The sequence below is a fragment of the Motacilla alba genome, chromosome 8, assembly GCF_015832195.1.
Source record: "Motacilla alba alba isolate MOTALB_02 chromosome 8, Motacilla_alba_V1.0_pri, whole genome shotgun sequence".
In the NCBI taxonomy this organism is placed as follows: domain Eukaryota; kingdom Metazoa; phylum Chordata; class Aves; order Passeriformes; family Motacillidae; genus Motacilla; species Motacilla alba.
The window spans coordinates 9,825,805-9,843,329 of record NC_052023.1 but is presented as its reverse complement, the minus strand read 5'-3'; the positions used below and the strand labels follow the sequence as shown (position 1 = coordinate 9,843,329).

The following is a 17,525-nucleotide window of genomic DNA, read 5'->3' as shown; positions in this document are numbered from 1 at the left end:
AGTTTCTTCCATCAGCTATAGAGGTGCTGAAGGAAAGGGCAAGTAATATTCCAGTGATAGCCCTTCTTCCACCATGCACTTACACCTTGTCCTGCTGAAGGGCAAAGATAAGCCAAGGTGACTCTCAAACTTACTTCAGACCCTTCCTCTTGCTAAATGCTTGTGCCAGGCAGTTATACAGGGAGAAGCAGGGACCCAGTAAAGCTGCTCACACCAATGTTTTGTCCTTTAAGAAGGTCTATTCCTTTAATGGGGCTTCATTTAGCTGGGCTCTGCCATCATTAGGAGCCATAAAATGGCACCTTTTGGCTCCTGATTGGAAGGCCACATTGCACGCAGCCCCCTCGTATCCAGCACCGGCTGCTTTATTGTGCATTACTGCCTCTCACTCAGATTTAACCAATTTGATCCATGTCTAATACATAAATAAATAATCCAGCAGGAGGGTTCATGCTGGATGACAACAGGCAGCTATAAAGCACGTTTCTCCCTGCCAGAGCCATCTGAGCCAGGCTCCGCACGCCCTCTCATGAGCGGAGCTGCTAGTACAGCTGGGAGAGGGGGCCTGGGGACCTGAGGGCTTCCCTCTTTTATAGGAACTTCATTGTTTGCTTTAGAGTTTTATTTTATGTTAAATAGATGCTGTATATTCCTTACAGAGGGGGCAATAAAGTTTCTGAGCTGGAAGAAATTGGCTTCAGATCAGGGAGTGAACCAGGGAGATGTGGCTGGGCAGAGAAGCAGAAGACAGGATTGAGAGTAAGGAGGGTTCGAGGAAATGCGTCGCTTGCAGATCTGCCCCAGAGACTCAACCCAGCTAGGGATTAGGGTACACAGGCAGCCCCAAATCTCACCCAGGGGTGATACAGCCCAGGGGACCCAGAACTCCAGCAGCTGTGGGGTCAGGAGCTGCTGGTGGTGCAGGGGGGACAAGGGGCCCCAGCCCAGCCCTGGGAAAGGGTGGGCAATCCTGGGTGAGCATCCAGACCTGCTCCCTAGTGCATCTCCACAGCCTCACACCATGGGTTTTCCTCTGCCTCCCAACATTGTGTGCCCATGGAGATTTACTGTGCCCTTCATAGGGAGGATCATCCCGACCCACCCAACTTCAGGAGTGTCAAGGAGGATAAGGATGGCTCTTTATAGTGAGTTAACAGGAGCAGTGAGCAGTGTTGAGTCATCCATCTACTCCAAGTCATATCACCTGAACCTCAGATGGGAAGCTGGGTCTGCACTGGGGCACTTCCAGAATGTGGCTCTCGCTGTAAGACTGGAGGGCCCACAGCCAGGCTTGGGATGCTCTCATGTCAGTTGCTGTGCCACTGCAGAAGAGAGCAAATCCTGCCACAGGGATTGTAGGATGGGGAGAGAAATAGGGCTATACCATGAGAAAATCCATGGATTTCAGTCCTGTGCTAGGACAGGAACCAAAGCAGGGCACGGACAATGCTGATGGCAGCTGATCTGAGCTAAAGCTTTTTCCCTTCTTTTCCTTTTCACAGGCAAAAAGAAAGCAACTTTGTTTGACAGCCAGGCTCCAATCTGCCCCATCTGCCAGGTCCTTCTTCGTCCTGGGGAGTTGCAGGAGCACATGGAGCAGGAGCTGGAGAAGCTCACGCAGCTGAACATCAGGTAAGCAGCTCCCTGGGGTCCATCAGCATCCCTGGTGACCTGGCTGGGGCACTTGCGTGGGGCAGAGAAGATGGTGATACCCACAGCTACAAGATGTGGGGGATCTAGTGCTAGCCAGTGGGGCAGAAACATTTCCCTGGGGTTCACTGCAATGGTAAAGGCAGGCAGAATTCCTCCCGGAGGTCCCAGATATCCCTTTCCCTGGAGACATGTGTGTAGTGAGCAGTTCTCATTTTGCTGACATCCCGTGATGGAGCAACCCTGCAGCATTGGTGCACGCTGCTTCTCAGCTGCCTTCAGCTCCCTTCTGCTACCCTCAGTGCAAAAAAGTCACCTATTAAAAAAAAAAATTGCCTTTTAACTGCTAGCAGTTATTTAGGAAATGGCTGCAGCCAAGGGTTGGCAAATCCCTGCCCCTGCCTTAGTAAAAGTCAGCAGCCTTGGGAAAGAGCATGTTTATTTCAATTATTAATGAATTCTCCGGTCATTAAAAGGTGAGGAAAGGAATCAAACTGCCTACTAGAAGCAAAGTTACATCAGCAGGTGGTAGGAGAGGAGGGACAGCATGTGTGTCAGTGTGTGTGTGTGTGTGTGTGTGTGCCAGGGTGAGGGGTGCACATGGCTGTGCACAGTGTGGAGGATGCAGAATCCATCCCTGCTTGGCTTGGATCTTCTTGGATTCAGCGATAGCTGTTGCAGATGGAGGGAGCAGGAGGGAGCTTTACTCAGAGAAGGAGACACCTCCCAGAATGGATCTGGATTGAGATATCCCAAATTCAGCACCTGCACCCTCAGGCTGACACCCACGTTCCCTATGTGTTGCTCAGGAAGATAGGGAAGGGGGAAGCAGGGAACAGGCAGCCCATTTATCCCCCGCGACACCCAGTCCCCTTGCAAGAGTAATTTATGGTGTAATTTGGGCCACATCCAACTTAATAAAGGGCCACTGCAAATTAGTGAACAGGTTTAAATGAACAGAAGCAATTAGTGCTCGGAGGAGCCCATCAAAGAAGTTGGGCCAATATCAGAGTGAAACTGAAACTGCAAGCCAGGAGCAGAGGCTGGCTGGCGCGAAGTGGTGATGGGAAGGTGGCGTTTAATGGGAAAGGAAAGGAAACCCTAAATCATAAAGCGTGACAAGGGCCATTGTGGGCCAGCTGACAAATGAAAAAGAATGGCATTATTCCTTTAAATAACAGCAGCAGTTAGAGAGGAGACAGCTCTCCCTGGCTTGCCCTCGCTTCCCTGGCCCGCTCCACTCGGCCACGCAGGCGGCGAGGAAGAATCAGAGGTCTTTATTAATTATTAAATAACGACTCCCTCCGTACTGTGATAGATAACGTTCAATCTAGGCGATGGATTCAGGCGATGGAGGCTAATCTGTAACACAGCAGCTCCCCATAGGGATGGTCTCTCCCAGTCCTGGAGGAAACCGAGGCAGGCACAGGGCAGCAGCAGACAAGAAAGGCAGGAATTGTGGGCAGGATTTGCAGGGGGGTGTGATGGAGTTAAGTCCCCTGCACTGCCCAGCCCCAGCAGGCAGCTCGCTAGAGTGGGTAGCTCCGTTTTCCAACCCCACCTTTCCTGCCTGGAGAAGCCAGGAGCAAGAACACATCAACAAGAGAAGAGAGAAACTAATAATGATCTCAAATAACCCAATAAACATAAAAATAAAATGTAGGCCTATAAACGCGATGGGCACTGGCAGCCCTGGCCGCTCCCTGCCAATACCGACTTGTTACCGAAATGGCCGAGCAGCTGTTACTTATCAGTCTGATGGGGAGAGGCAAACCAGGGGGCTGCTTTCCAAGGGCTGCTTTTTTTTTTCTAATTTAAAGAGGATGCAGCCAATCATGGCTTGTGGTGTTAAGTTTTAATAAACCTTAATGATTTGCAACAAAATCATAGTTTCCTGTGCTTGGGGTTAGGAAGTCAGATCCTCTCCTGCCCGCTGAGTTTGCAGCACTGGAGGCTTGGTGGGCACTGGAGCAACTCTAGAAAAGGGATTTCTCCAGGAGCTTCTAGGGGCTGAAATACAAGGAAGCTGTAGACACCACCTGGATGATGCTACCCATGTCCCAGATCACCGCAAGCAACTCACCCACTCCAACAAACCCCTTTCTCAGCTGGTGGAAATGGGGTTTGCTATCCCCCAGAGACAGGGACAGTGCTTTTTCCCTCCATGGGCAGTACTGGTGTGACCATCCTGGTGTCAGGACAGGGACATCTCAAGGTCAACCCAGCTCGAGCGTCATGCAGCAAGGCAGGAGGAACCATGCTAGCATGGGCAGCACCCACCCATACCTCAGCAGTCCTGTGCATGTACCAGGGACAAATACCAGCTTTTGGACCTGTGATGAACATTACTCAGGAGGATCCAACCCTGGTGCAGGGTCCAGCTTCCCCTTGAAAAAGCTACCTTGAGTGGGAATGAGGTACCTGGGTTTCTAGCTCTGCTGCTTTCTTGGTGTGTCCAGTCTCCCAAAGCATAGGGAGAGACCTGCCTGTGCTCACCCCACGGCTTCTCCACGCTGTGTGGGTCCAACCGAGCCTTGTGCACAGCTCCACGCAGCGAAGCAGGGCTCTCTGAATGCAAATTTCATTTCTGAGCCACTGGCGCTGTTTCAAGAGCCGGCAGCCTCCGAGCCCTTTTTGGTGTTACATATGTAACAGCCTCATTGAACTTGACATGTCAAATTCAGGCCATTTGTGCAAAATCTCCCTTTAATAATACCGTTTCATTTCGCTCAAATGAGACTTGAATGCATGTAAAATGGAAAAGGATATTTAAGCGCTAACATTAGGCAGATGTCTTGCCAGAGGCCGATTGAATATATGAGATTTTGAAGTGCTTAACACGTTTTCGGTGCTCCCTCTTAGAATATGTCACCTGGCTTTCTTTTTTCTCCCCCTCTTTCCCTCCCCACCTGCCCCCCCTTTAAGTGAAGGGTATAAATTGAAAGAAAACAAAACTACAAGCCTTGGTTTTATGGGGTTTAACTCTTGCCAGGCAAGACTGTTGGTATTCCTCCTCCAAAGAGAAATTGCCTTGGAGCTCACCTTTGCAGAGCACAGGCTCAAAGCAGCAGAGAGTGGGAGGCGGGTGAGGGGTGGCCCCATGATGCAGGGCAGAAGGGATGCTCTCCTTGCTCTGCCTGTACAGTCAGGGAGCAAAAGGTGCCCATCTAAGCAGCTAAGTGCCACCCAAGGTAAAAATAAGAAATAATAACAGCGACCCTTTGTGTGTGTCTATGCCCTGTGCCTCAGCCAGGCTGGTCAGTGCTGAATGCATGAATATTCCTGGTTTGCGTGCATGAAGCTGATCTGGATGTGAGTCTCCTATCCTCACTCAATGTATATTCACTTGTTTTACACCTTATCCATGTTAAAGGCAAAGCACACTGAAATGTGAGACTCTTTCTGGAGCTGTCACTGGTCCCAGCTCCAAGCTTCAGCAGGTGCTCTGGCTGCAGCTGCATTTCCCCAGCCTAGAACTACCTAGGCAGTGCAGGTGGGCACTCTAGAGCATTCTAGAGCAGCAGCCAGGGGTGTCCCTCAGGACACACACACACATATCCCCATGTGCATTGCTGTGTGTCACTGCAGGTAAATACTGTGAGCAGGGGTGGCAGTGGGCAGCAGCACCCTTAATCCCTGCCTACTTTCTCCAGGCAGCGACTGCAGAGCATTGCTGATGGAGGGGAGGCTGGGTGGAGAAGGGCAGGTTTGGGTCTCTGATTTCAGTTCAGGGTGGGAGGAAAGATGAATTTGAGGATAGAAGTAAAAGAGGAAGTAAGAGCTGTAGAACCAGCCTCAGCTGATGCTCCACAATGATTCTTTCTAGAGTTTGGGGAAGAGACATTTATTGGCCATTTAAAAAACCTTAGGAAGTCACATTACAAATATTACAGTTGCTGAGTTCAGCAGTTTGAAGGTTGGGAATGTGCCTTTGGATGCAGCGGTTTTAATAGCATAACATTCTGTTCTTGAATATGCAATGCTCCTTTTAAAAAATATTTGGCAGGGGGTGTTTTTATTTCACCTTTTGACAGCTGACAGATTCTCCCCTGCATTAGCAGCAGCAAGCCTATGCTTCAGAGCTGGGATTTCACCTCCCCAAAATGGATGAGGGTGTGTCAGTATAGCTGGGCAGTGACCCAGAGGGTGGAGCACTGAGGGTGATGACGTTTTCAAAGTGCCCCATGGCTGTGCAAACTCTCCCCTCCTTCACTTTTCTTTCTTTTTTCCTTTGCAATCAGTACTTATTCCGAGCATGTTTGTATTACAAAGCCTGTGCCCACCTGTTGCCTGCTCCCAGCCCGGGCCAGCAGCTCTCATTGCTCCTTGCCATTCTGCTGGGGGCGTGGGGACACATCCCTGCACATCCAGCATCTCAGGAGCTACTGATTTCCCCTAATGACCTTTCTGTGTGACCAGGAATAATTTCTCTTCTGCTTCTGTGATTACGAAGCATTTCCTGGAGCACAGAGGGCAGCGGGGTCTCACACCTTGGTGCAGATGGAAAGTGCTGCAGGCTGTTTTCTGTGACCTCAAAGATGCTGTCACAAAGAACCAAATAGTGTCAGGCAAAGGAGGGCAGAGTAAGATGTAGTGGCAATGCCTGTGTCAAAGAGGGTGAAGTGCCCAGATGGGAGATTCAGCTTGACTTTTGGAGCCAGCTTTGATTCATGTCAGAGGAAAAGAGCCAACCCCAGGACTATGGTGCTCCAGCTCCTGTAGCAGCATTCAGTGCACCTCTGCCCAGGCTTAAATCTTCCTTTGGGTTCCATCTGAAGCTTCCTCTCCCTTGTTTGCACACATGCTCTTTTCCTCTCACTCTTCTTAATCCTCTCTTCTTTTGCGGCTGGGGTAGAAGCAGAAAGTGCTTCCTCAGTTCCTGGCACTGCACAGAGCATCCTCACCCTGCTGTGAGGAGCTTCAGCTCCAGGTTTCTTTATATAGAGAGGTACAGTAGTAGCTCTTCTCAGGGGAGAGAAGCAACTCTGGGTCCAGTGGGATAAGAAATATAGAGGAAACTGGCAAGATAGCTGAAACACAAAGGCTGTGGGGCCTTGGGCGATAAACTGGTCACAAGGTAAATTGACCGTTCTTGAGAAATGTCTCCAGACCTATGGAAATGCGTCCTACTTTTCACATCTTTCACAGGAGTCTTTCCCAGTGTTTCATGGTCTTTCTGATTAAAGTCATCCCATGCTAGCCCCTCAGAGTCTGCACTGGAGACTCCTGCTAATGGACAAGTTGGTAAGCACATCATCCCTGTGGTCCTTGTGTGCCCAAGTGACAGGGGCTTGGTCTGTTGCTCCTGGTCACAATAAGGACCCAGAGGAAGTTATGAGATGTGGCTCACACCCCTCTCCTGCTCAGGGAACCCTCTGTTTAAATACAGCTGCTCCTTTCCTTGCACTGCCCCAGGGCAGTGTTTGCTTCATTTCTGTGGGATCTGCCGAGCACAGTGCTGTCCCAAAGGACCTTTGGAGGACCTTCCCAGGGCCAGCGTGGGCGGCTGCTGGGGAAGGACAAGTGGCTGTGCTGCCAGGCCCAGCAGGATAAATAGGGTGTGTAAAACCTGAATTAGCTCTGTTGTCATGTGTCACATCAGGGTCATGGCTCTCGCCTCAGGTCTCCTTGATTTATGCCTGGGGACTTTAACTTGATGACCAGGTGCTTCCCCAGACTTCTTGTGCAGCAAATGCTGCAGGTCCCCCAGCCTCTCAATGAGAGAGGTTAGAAATGGTTTTGAGTGAAGGGTTTTTTTCCAATGCTCTGTTGGAGTACATGATTCCCTTCCTTGCATGCAGTAGACACCTGCGGGCTCTCCAGAGAGAGGAAGGAGCCCTGACCAACAAGTGAGATTGCAAGCAGGCACTGCTCCTCAACTTATCCCTGTCTCTTTCTTCCTTCTTTTTCCCTCTTCTTTTTCTTCTTTTCTTTTCTTCCCTTTCTCCCCCTCTATCTTCCCCCTCCCTCCATCTCTCCCCACCCCCCGGTATCAAGGCGACATCTCCAAGCCAAGTACTTTTAATTTCGCCCGTGGCCCTTGCTGACACGGTGGATATGCACAGCAAGTTAAATTCCCGCCTGATCAATAAAGCAGAAGCAGTGTGTCCGACTGGTCGATATTTTTTTATCTGTCTTCAGCCCAGTCCTGCTGATGACAGCCCCCTGCGCTTCAGCAAAGGCACTCAAGGGCATCGGGCTTTGGCAACACAGCTCTTTTTTTTATTTAAATTTTAAAAAAACCCAGATGCCTACAAAAAAAAAAAAAAGTTCATAGAGTTTGGCCTTTGCTTAATAACGTTTTATGATTTATCTTAATTTTTAATTGAAAAAAATTTGCGAATTAATTGATTTCTGGGACTTGCCAATTAACATTGTAATTGGGTGCATGATAAATTTCAAGGGAGCATCATTTTTCTCCCTCTCCCCCTTGTCACTGAGAAGGGGAACTGCGAGGGCAGCTGCTTCCTATCCATACGACCCCCGTTCTTTCCCGAGGTGCTTCTGCCCTCCTCCCCCCTTGCTACTGTATCTTAAAGAAGGAACAAGAAAGCTAATAAAGTCATGTTATTAGAGTCTCGCCAGAGGTGACCCCTCAAGGCATAAATCCAGGCCAGGGAGATGCTGGGGACAGGTGCTATTAAGTGCCTGAGCGTGCTTTGCAGGTGGGACTGGGTACCTCTCCTGCAGCACCCTCTCCCTGGCTGTGCACTCCCGGGGGCTTTTCCAAAGGGCTCTGCTATCCCCCAAGGTGTGTGATCAAGCAGTTAATTGCGTGTGATGTCTCCTCAGTGCTCCTCCTGGGTGTGAGTCCTCCTCAATTGCCCTGCAGCCAGTGTTCACCAGCGAAACCAGGCTGCGGGGACCGGCTGGTGTTTGGGAGCTGCTCCAGGGACACAGAACGGGTTTTCACATCCCTGCCCTGATTTCCTCGGGGAGAGAGTCCTGCCCCACAGCAGCAGTGGGGCATCCCATGTCACCCACAGGAGAGGTGTTCAGCACAGAACCTCAGCCCTGCAGTCAGGGGTGTCCAGTTTCAGGTCAGATGCATCTCCAGCTGGGTGGTATCACCTGAAGCTTTCTCCAGCAGTTTGACTCCTGTCCAATTTAAATTAAGCTTGCCTGGAAGTGTCAGCTTCCTGGTGATCCCTGAGCAGGGCCAGGACCACCTGCCACCATAAGGCAGCTAACAGGGTCACATCCCTGTGTGGGGTGTGGCGAAGTGAGTGAGCTGGCTGCTACCAAAATGAGGAGCGAGGACACAGTGTGGTGTTGGGGCAGTGAGAACAAGCTGCCCTGGGGCACTGAGACAGAGAATGAAACTACCAAGTAAATTGAAGTGTGCTTTGTGTCTCTAGTGCTTCTCCCATCCACTCCACATGCTGGTATGGATCACCTCACCACAGTCACCTCAGGTGTCCCTAGCATCCTCTAAACCCCAGTGAGCTTGGATGGGGCTCCATTGTGCCATCCTGGTGCTCCTGCTGCACCCCAGTCTGGGCAGGGAGTGAAGGATGCTAGCCAAGGTGGAGGGTCCCAGGTTCCCTGGCAAAGCCACAGCTCTTCCTACCAGCCAGGACATCAGAAAGGCCAGGAGCAGTCCAGCTCCAGGTCTGCCAGTGTTGATGGTGGGGAAACATGCAGGAATGGAGAGAAATTTATGAGGAGAGGAGTCTGTTTATTATCTAGCCAATGTGGTGCTGCTGATACCATGGATTTATCCTCTTTCATTCCTCCTCTGATTTGTGTCCCTGCCCCTCACTGTGGCAGATTAATCATGGACAGAACTGGAAGAGAGACTCTCCAGCTTCCTCCTGTGCATTTAGAGGGTGGCAATGACAGCAGCTTGGACCCTTCACCCACAGCTTTTCCTACAGAGAGAGCACAAGCCAGGCAGCTGCCTGCCCTGCTTAGAGATGCCCTGTTCCCCTCCTCCATGGCAGACCCCAGGGAAGGCAGAGGCTGCTGTCCATAATCTGTAGGTGAGAAGCACTTCTCATGGGTCAGAGCTTCCAGGGTAGCACAGCAAGTGAAAAAAAATGTGGGTCACGTTTTCCCTTGCTCATGCAGTGCCCTAAAAGGGCTATGAACACTCCACTCCTTAAATTGCCTTCAGACCTGTGGTACCTGCAGTCCATTCCCTGATTCCAGGATATGGATTTGAAGGCTGAGGTTTGGAACTCTGGAGGGCAAAGCCTTCCTCTGCTGCTGACTGAGGGCAGCAAGAGGCCTGGGAGGGGGTGTGTGGAAACCCAAGGGTGAGAAATAAATCTCCGGTCAGTTATTTGCCCTGGAGCGATGCATGTCTTCTGCAGAGCCTCTTCTGAACTGCCACATGAGCTGGGAATAATTAAACAGTCATTATAGCCACGGTAGCAAAGAGCCCCCCAAATCAATCTAATGCATGACCTTTCCCTCCAATTTTCCTTTTTATTTTTCCAGCCACCTCCTTTTCAAATAGTGGGAGAGAAATGAAACTACCCCCCATTCAGGTCTCCTGTTTGGCCTTGCACACATGGACCATCACATCCTCACCCAGAAATCTGTTATCCACTCTGAGTGGGGACATGGGGTACCAGAGGTTGATAAAGGGAAACCCAGCAGGGCAGAAAGAGTTGGGGATGTGAATAGAACAGAGCAAACAGGGGATTTCAGCGTGGTCAGGTCATGCCACAGTGTTTTATGATTCTGCTGCATTTCATCTCTTTGGGGGAGGTGGGTGACTGCCCTGTGGATCAGATTTGTCACAACTGACTGTGTTGGTCACTGAGGTCTCACAAATACTGACGGGGGGAGCATGTGGGAAGCACTTCTGGCACTGTAGGCGTAGAACATTTCTAGCCCTGACTGCAGCCTCTTTGGCAATTTTTTTGCATCACTCAACCCCTTTTCCTATCATGGGATGCAGGTGCCACTGGGGGAGCCACAGCAGGGTAAAAACCCCAGTGTGCTTCCTGTGATGGCACAGATTTCACCTAGCCATGCTGAGGGCTGTGACCTGCAGGTATAAAAACAAACTCCCATTTCCTTATTTAAGCATCAAGTGACACTTCCACTTATTTAAACTGGCATTCACAAAAATCCAATTCCCTCTCTACCCAGAGACTGCTCCATTACAGCTGGAGTTGCCATCTACGGCTCTGCCAGAGGCTTTCTCTGCTGCTGGGGCTCCCATCCCAAGGCTGCATGTTCAAGCCATGAGTCCTACAGCTAAAAATAAATTGTTTCCAATTGTTTTTTGGTTGGGTTTTTCGGTTTTCTGGATTTGGGGATTTTTTTTGGTTTTGGGGGGTGTTGGTTTTTTTTATGAAATACATCCATTGGTTGCAGCCTGTAGAAATATTTTGGTTTTGCAGGATCTCATGTAGGAGCTGCACAGGCCTGTCAAACAGGGGGCTGCTGAGAAGGGGTTCTATGGAAAAGTGGCAGAGCTGGAAGACTCCAGCCGCATGGCAGCAGGTCTCCTACCTGCTCCTTACTGGTTCAGTGTCCTTCAGGGATAAGCAGGAGCAACTGCAGCTGCCCCAGCTCAGGGAACTTACCCTCCAGCTAACGACATGATTTTTCCCTGTGGGCAGAAGCAGCAGCTTTCATTCATGGAGGTGATAAGGGACCATTCCTTGTGTGTTGCCTTTTTATTTCCCATGGCAAGCACACCCCAAAAGCCACGACCGTAACGAAGTAAATAGGCTTGAAAGTCATTGTGTGTAATAGCAACCATGGCAGGGGTGGAGGAAACCCCAAGACTGTGGATAAGGAGGGCACATTCTTATATTGCTGAGCTGCCCTTTGGGAAATCATGACAGAAGCATTGGGCCTGAACAGCCCCTTGAAGCTCACTCAGGGACATGCCAGGGATTCCCAGTTGCACCTGGGGATGCTCCTAACCAAATGTGTGCCTAGCATTAAAGGACATCTGCATGTCTCTGGTGTAGCCTGAGTTTTGAGTTTGTTGTGAAGAGCCTTGCTGAGAGGAAAGGCTCCTCTTAAAGCTCATGGTCCCCAATCTAAAGGACAGTGTCCTGGAGCACATGGGGATCTGTCTGTGCTGCTCCCATAACAGGTGATGCAGTTGCAGCACTGGATAAAGCCCTCGGGCAGCACCAGGACAGGGGCCTTATTTTGTCCCCACGGGGACATCCAAACACACGAGGTGCATGAACGCACTGACAGAACTGGTGTCTCAGCCCCATGAAAGGAAGCCAGTGAGGAAGCAGCCTTCTATCACTTGGAAGTGCAGCCTTCAGGGGAGAGAGAAGGAGGCTGCCAAAATCACTGAGTCTTCCCAGGGTGTTCCTTGCTCTTCTTTGGTACTTTGAGGGGGTTGCCTAAAAGGTAAAGAAGTTGTTTTGCTGTAATGAACTAAATAAACAATTCCCCAAATAGATTAAAACTAACTGTAACTTAGAAAAGCGGGTAGTAATTATATTTTATTAGCTAGCAAAACACCATTTTTTTATTTCGTAAGATAATTCTGTGTAAATCACCTTAATTAGAAGTGTCAGATGAGCCCGTGAATATCGTACTTAGTAACTAATTTCCTATGTACAGGTTATAATTTAAAACACATGGATCACTCGCTGAGTGGAAATATGCTAGCCATGAAATAATGTGGGGAGTGTTGGGGTTATTACTATGTAAATGTGTAATCATTTCAGACCACTGCAGCCTGGCTGGGTGATTAAAGAGAATCCCAAGGTCTCCAAAGATTGTGCTGTCTGCAAGGGCCTAGAGCAAAAAAACTTTAAAAGGCACCGAAAAGTGTTTGAACTTTAAAGGTCTTGATTTCCCTTTTACCATTTTTAATTTGTCTGCGGTGTTTATGGAGAGGAAGGTTTCTCTTTGCTGACAGCCCTTCGATCCTGAGCCAGCTGCCAGCATTCTTAAGAGGTGCAGGGGGCTGCAGCCCTTATAATTCAGGGGGCTCTTTGGTGGGATCGGGAAAAGCACACTTAAATTGCCAAGGTCTGGGTGCTTGGATAACCTGGGCTTATGCCTATGCCTAACCCACCTCTGGTACTAAAAAAAAACCCAAATTTCAAACTCTTATTAGTGATAGAGTAGAGCTACATTGAAAGAAAAGGGGTGAGTATTAATAATCCTCCAGATGAAGAATAAAATAAAGTCTGCCAAGTTATCTAAACCAGTCCCCTTCCTTATCGGTCCCAACAGCAGAGGCTTGATCTTTTGACTGACCAGAGAGACTCTCATTCTGAAAACTTCATTTTCCTGGCCCTAACACCATTTCTAGGAGGAATTAATTACATTCTTCCTCTTTCCCTTGAAAACGAATAATTTTAAACACCTTTAACAAGAAAAGGGAGGAAACGGGTTTGTTTTTTTAACAAGGCATTTGGATTATAAAAGGAAAAAAAAGTTGTTTCACACTTCATGTGATTGAGAAATTCAGGGTAGCGCTGGAGGTGGAGAGGGGATGGAAACTTTTCCCATCGTGCTTGTTCTTGCACAGGCTTGAGGTGGTGCCAGGGCTGTGTCTCAGTGAGCAGCAGGAACTAATTCTACTCTGTGACACCTCCTGAGGGTAGAGAGAGCAGAGCTGGGGGACAGGACACAGGGGGTATCCTGTACCCTTGGGGAGCATCCCGCAGCACATTCCCTCAGGGAAGTGGGGCTGTGCGAGAGGTGATGCCCCAGCCCATCCATTTGTGGTCCCCAGGAACCAGAGCTGGGAGCAGAGCTGTGGCATTGGGAGTGACCTGATGGCAGTGGATAACTGCGTGTTTCCACCATTTCAGGGCAGGGGGCAAAAGGCAGTGGCACTGCAAGAGGAGGGGGGCCATAGCCCCAGGAGAAAACACCTTCCTCCATCCCTGCTCATTTCATAACATCCAGCCATCTGCCAAATCAAGGCAGATTAAAGCCAGCCAAATTCAATTTTTCCCTGCTGGCACTGCAGCTCGGCATCTGGGGCTAAAGTGTCCCCGACAAAGCGAACATGACAGGCACATTGCTTTTTTGTCACATCTAGTACCGTGTTGATCTTCTAAAAGTCTCATAAAAATTTATTGATGTCTCCCATATTGCTGTGATTGAGAAGAAAGGAGCGCGGGTGTGCGCAGCCGGGTGCGCGCGCGCGGGCGAGCGTGTGTGCGTGTGTATATTAATGTTTCTGAAGTAGATCTGATTTGATATGTCTTGTTCTATTGTCAGCATCTGTTTAGCGAGGCTTTTTAATACTTTCTGGCTGCCGATCACTCATCCTTAGCCTGGGATGCAGGCTTGCATACAAATTTTGTTATTAAACACAATTCCATTCCCCCCCTTTCCCCAGCCCCCGCCTCCCCCCACTACCCTCCCCCCCTCCACCCACCCACCCACCCATCCATCATCTCCCCGGGGCTATGGGGAGCTGGGAGCCAGCCACCCCACCAGCGTGTGCTTACAAGCACAGGCACTGGGCTTGGCAACATATTTCAAGAGCCTTTTGCCTGCTGCAGGTGCTTTGCATTGACAAATCGAATCATGGGGAAATAATTTATTTCCTAATGCTGTTTGCAGCATGTTAGCAGGAGAATTTACATGAGAGAGATTACTTTAATAACCAAAAAATTACAGTGCAGGCCTCCCCGCCATGTCGTCTTTGATATGTAATTGTTTCAAGTTTAACCTGTCTGGAGGGGGGAAGGTGTTATTAAATCTATAGCATCTCCCGCTGGCGAGGGCAGGCGAGGAGGAGCACCGGGTAGGGACCTCCTTCCCTGCTAAACGGAGAACAAGCTGAATTAACAAATCACTCCAGCCTCCAGCAGAGCTGCTGCTTCCCCAGTGTGCCTGGAGCTGAGGAAATCTTTTTTCCTTTGCTCTTACACCGATTTAATCTCCTCCTATTTCCTATTCCTCTTTTTTCATTGTGCCTGACCCTTCACAGAGCTCACCACCTCTGCTGTCCTCTCCCTGGCTTTCTTCCCTATGCCCCTGCAGACTTGCTCCCTGCTTTTTCCCGGTGTTGGGAGAGGAGCTTTGCGAGCCCCAGGCAGGGGGAGAGTCGGTGTTTGACTCATGTGGCTGGTTTGGGGACTTCCACTCGTATGACCACTTTGTTACAGCTGGAGAAATAGTTGGCACTGCCCTCCTTCCCACATCCCTCCAGGCAGGGTGAGGAGGCTCTTGTTGGTCCAGGGAAGAGTAACAATGTGCTTTGCTATTTGACCTTATGAGATCTCTCGAAGAGCTCACCTCCTTGCCTGCCAGTTTTGTGACTGACCTCGTTCTCTTCTCTCTTGGCAGCAAGAGCTCCATCCTGAAGGATGCCATGGCAGCAGGCACCCCCAAGGTAAGTGAGCAAACCTCAGCATATTTTCCCCCAAGGGATGCTCTTTACACCCCTTCACCTTCCCAGCCCACTCCCTGTCCTGCTACTTGATGTATCCCAGGGAGGTGGCTGCACTTTGAGGGCCGGCGGCACTGGGGAAAGCTGCTGTCCCCACTCAGCCCCTGCTCAGGGCTCTGCATTCCTTGTGCAGCCAAGAACAGAGGAGCTGAAGGACCTGCTGGGCTCTGGGACTCCAGATTGTGTCTAATGACAGCTAATGAAAGCTGATCACACGCAGCCTGAGCTCAGCCTGGGAAATCACGTGTGGGAGTTCCTGGAGCCAGAGCCATATGCCAGCTTTGGAAGGGGAGAGTGGGCCTGCCTCAAGGGAGTGAAGCACACCCAAGGAGGAGCCCAAATCACTAAAAGATGCCATCTTAGTCTCAACCCCCTCCCCAGGACCCACTTCCCATCCCCTTGGCTCACAATGCAGACATAGAAAACTCACAGAGCTTCATGGCATCACTGCAAAGGGCATCATTTACTGATTTGCTGTCAGCTGGACTTCATGTGGCACAGGGGTGGGAAAGACCAGAGCTTGGGCAGGTGATCATGAGGCAGGGAGCACTGCAGGGCATTGCACAGCCTCTGAAAACCATGCTGTCCTCTCCAAGGGGGGAAGGGCAAGTGCTCCAGGTTCTTCTACACTTCTGATGACACAGTCCAAGTGAGGGAGGCTCCTGGCTTCCAGACAACTGCAGGGCATCTCTCACAGGAGATGTCTTCATGCTTGTTTTATTAGAATTAACTTCCAGTCTCATTTCCCATTGGTTTTTCTGGAAGCTTATGGTGAGTTTTTTGGCATGTGATGTCAGAAGCAAAGACTGACATTTCAGTTCTAGATTTTCTCCTTGGGGCTGGATATCTTGCCAAATACATCAACACCTTGTCAGCCCCACCAAGGGAGAGGCCTGGGAGCCACTGTGCTGACCTGAGCTCCTGGCAGGTAGGGATGACTCCCAAATAACCCCAACAATTTCCCAAATCCTTCAAGGGAAAAAAGAAATTGCAATGATATCCATAGTGCTCCACACCTTTGTCTCCTGCATGACTATACTTTGCTCCTGTGCCCTGGAGCAAAGTATAGTCATGCAGGAGATTAAAGACCTGACTCTTTCTCCCATGAACAAAACAAGAAGAGCAGAGAGGAATCCCCAAACCCACCACTGCTGATAATCCACAGAGTGTGAGGCTGCCTTGGGATGTCGTGAAGGAGCTGGAAAGGGCACCAGCAAAATGAAAGCATCTGGACTGCAATCTTCCCATTCCTTCCCCATCAGGACTCCATGTAGATAACTCAGCAGTCCCAAACACATCGCCTGTGAGGGAGAAGGACGGCTAGGAAGACAGATTAGCTGTTTGGAGGCAAACACAGTGAGTGACTGACAGAGACCAGATAAAGAAGAAGGTCCATCTCACGGCAGGGCCAGGCTTTTGAAGTTTCCATTGACAAAGAATCCCATTTGCCTTGAGCGAGGGGATTAAACTGGGACTGGAGCGTCGTTCTATGTAAAAGAGATCAATCGTCCCCTGTCACCACATGGATCTTTTCCCTTTGCCCGTCACGTCTGGGACTAAGAACATTAACTTCAAGAAGCTGGGAGAGCAGGGAGGGAGAGGGTGAAATCAGGAAATCTTTCATTCCCTTCTCAGAGAGCTTGAAAGCTTCTCAGCCCAGGAGGATTCATTATTTCTATGTGGCTTTTGCTGGGAGACAAGTCCTGTGTGGCATGGGAAGGCACAGTGCTGTCACCTTCACCTGAGATTGGTATTAAAGGCCTCTTTGTAACCAGGTGGGATTGAGGAGGAGGGTGGTGGGGAGATGAAGGCTGCTCTTTTCCTTTGTGCCCACTGCATGTTTGCAACATGGGCTATGAATAGCTCATCAGGTTGTGAAATCCCTCTGATACAGTCCCAGGCAGTGGGATGGGGTACAGACCCCGGGGGGAGAGCTTGCAGTCCATGTCCAGGCACCCAGGCATCACTGGAGGTTTGGCAGGCACCTCCAGGGAAGATCTGTACCACTCTGAACTGGTGGCAGGGGACTGCTGCAATGTTTCCTGGCCAGTCCTTTTCCCGGTGCCAGCAAAAAGGCCAGCAGCTCCAGCAGCCCAGCAACGGGAGAAGGCGCTGCACCTCCCCATCCCTGAGGAGCTTCCAATAGCAAAACAAACAAGGGCAGGCTGGTTTCTCTCTGGGACATGGAAACTGGAATGGCTGCAGGCTGGTAGTTACTTCTGTGGTCACCAGTGGCTCTAACTCCACTTTTGGGCTCATTTAGGACCTTTGCCCATAGCATCACTGCCATTGCCACTTCTGTGCTGGCCTGAGGCTCTTCCTGGGGGGCAGCTGGAACTGGGGATTTAATCTTCTCATGCTCTGTGGCCTAGCTCTGCTCCCACTCCTTCTCCACAGTTGCCCCAGCAAACGTCTCTCTGGGCAATAAAAGCCCACATGTAAATGCATGTTCCTCTCTCACTGCTCCCCTGCCCCTGAAGAGCTGTCACTCACTGCACTGGGTCAATTTTCATGGCAATATGTC

The 17,525-nt window shown here is 50.1% G+C and overlaps 1 protein-coding gene across 6 annotated transcripts in view; it reads left to right on the top strand.

Moving 5' to 3' along the window:
• The window catches only part of RNF220 (ring finger protein 220), a 220,569-nt gene that overhangs the window by 136,986 nt on the left and 66,058 nt on the right, over positions 1 to 17,525 (top strand). For all 6 annotated transcript variants that reach the window (XM_038143853.1, XM_038143854.1, XM_038143857.1 and 3 more), the window contains 2 exons: positions 1,503 to 1,632; positions 14,899 to 14,944. In XM_038143853.1, coding sequence (XP_037999781.1) covers positions 1,503 to 1,632; positions 14,899 to 14,944 — 176 coding nt within the window. The remainder of the gene's footprint in view (positions 1 to 1,502; positions 1,633 to 14,898; positions 14,945 to 17,525) is intronic.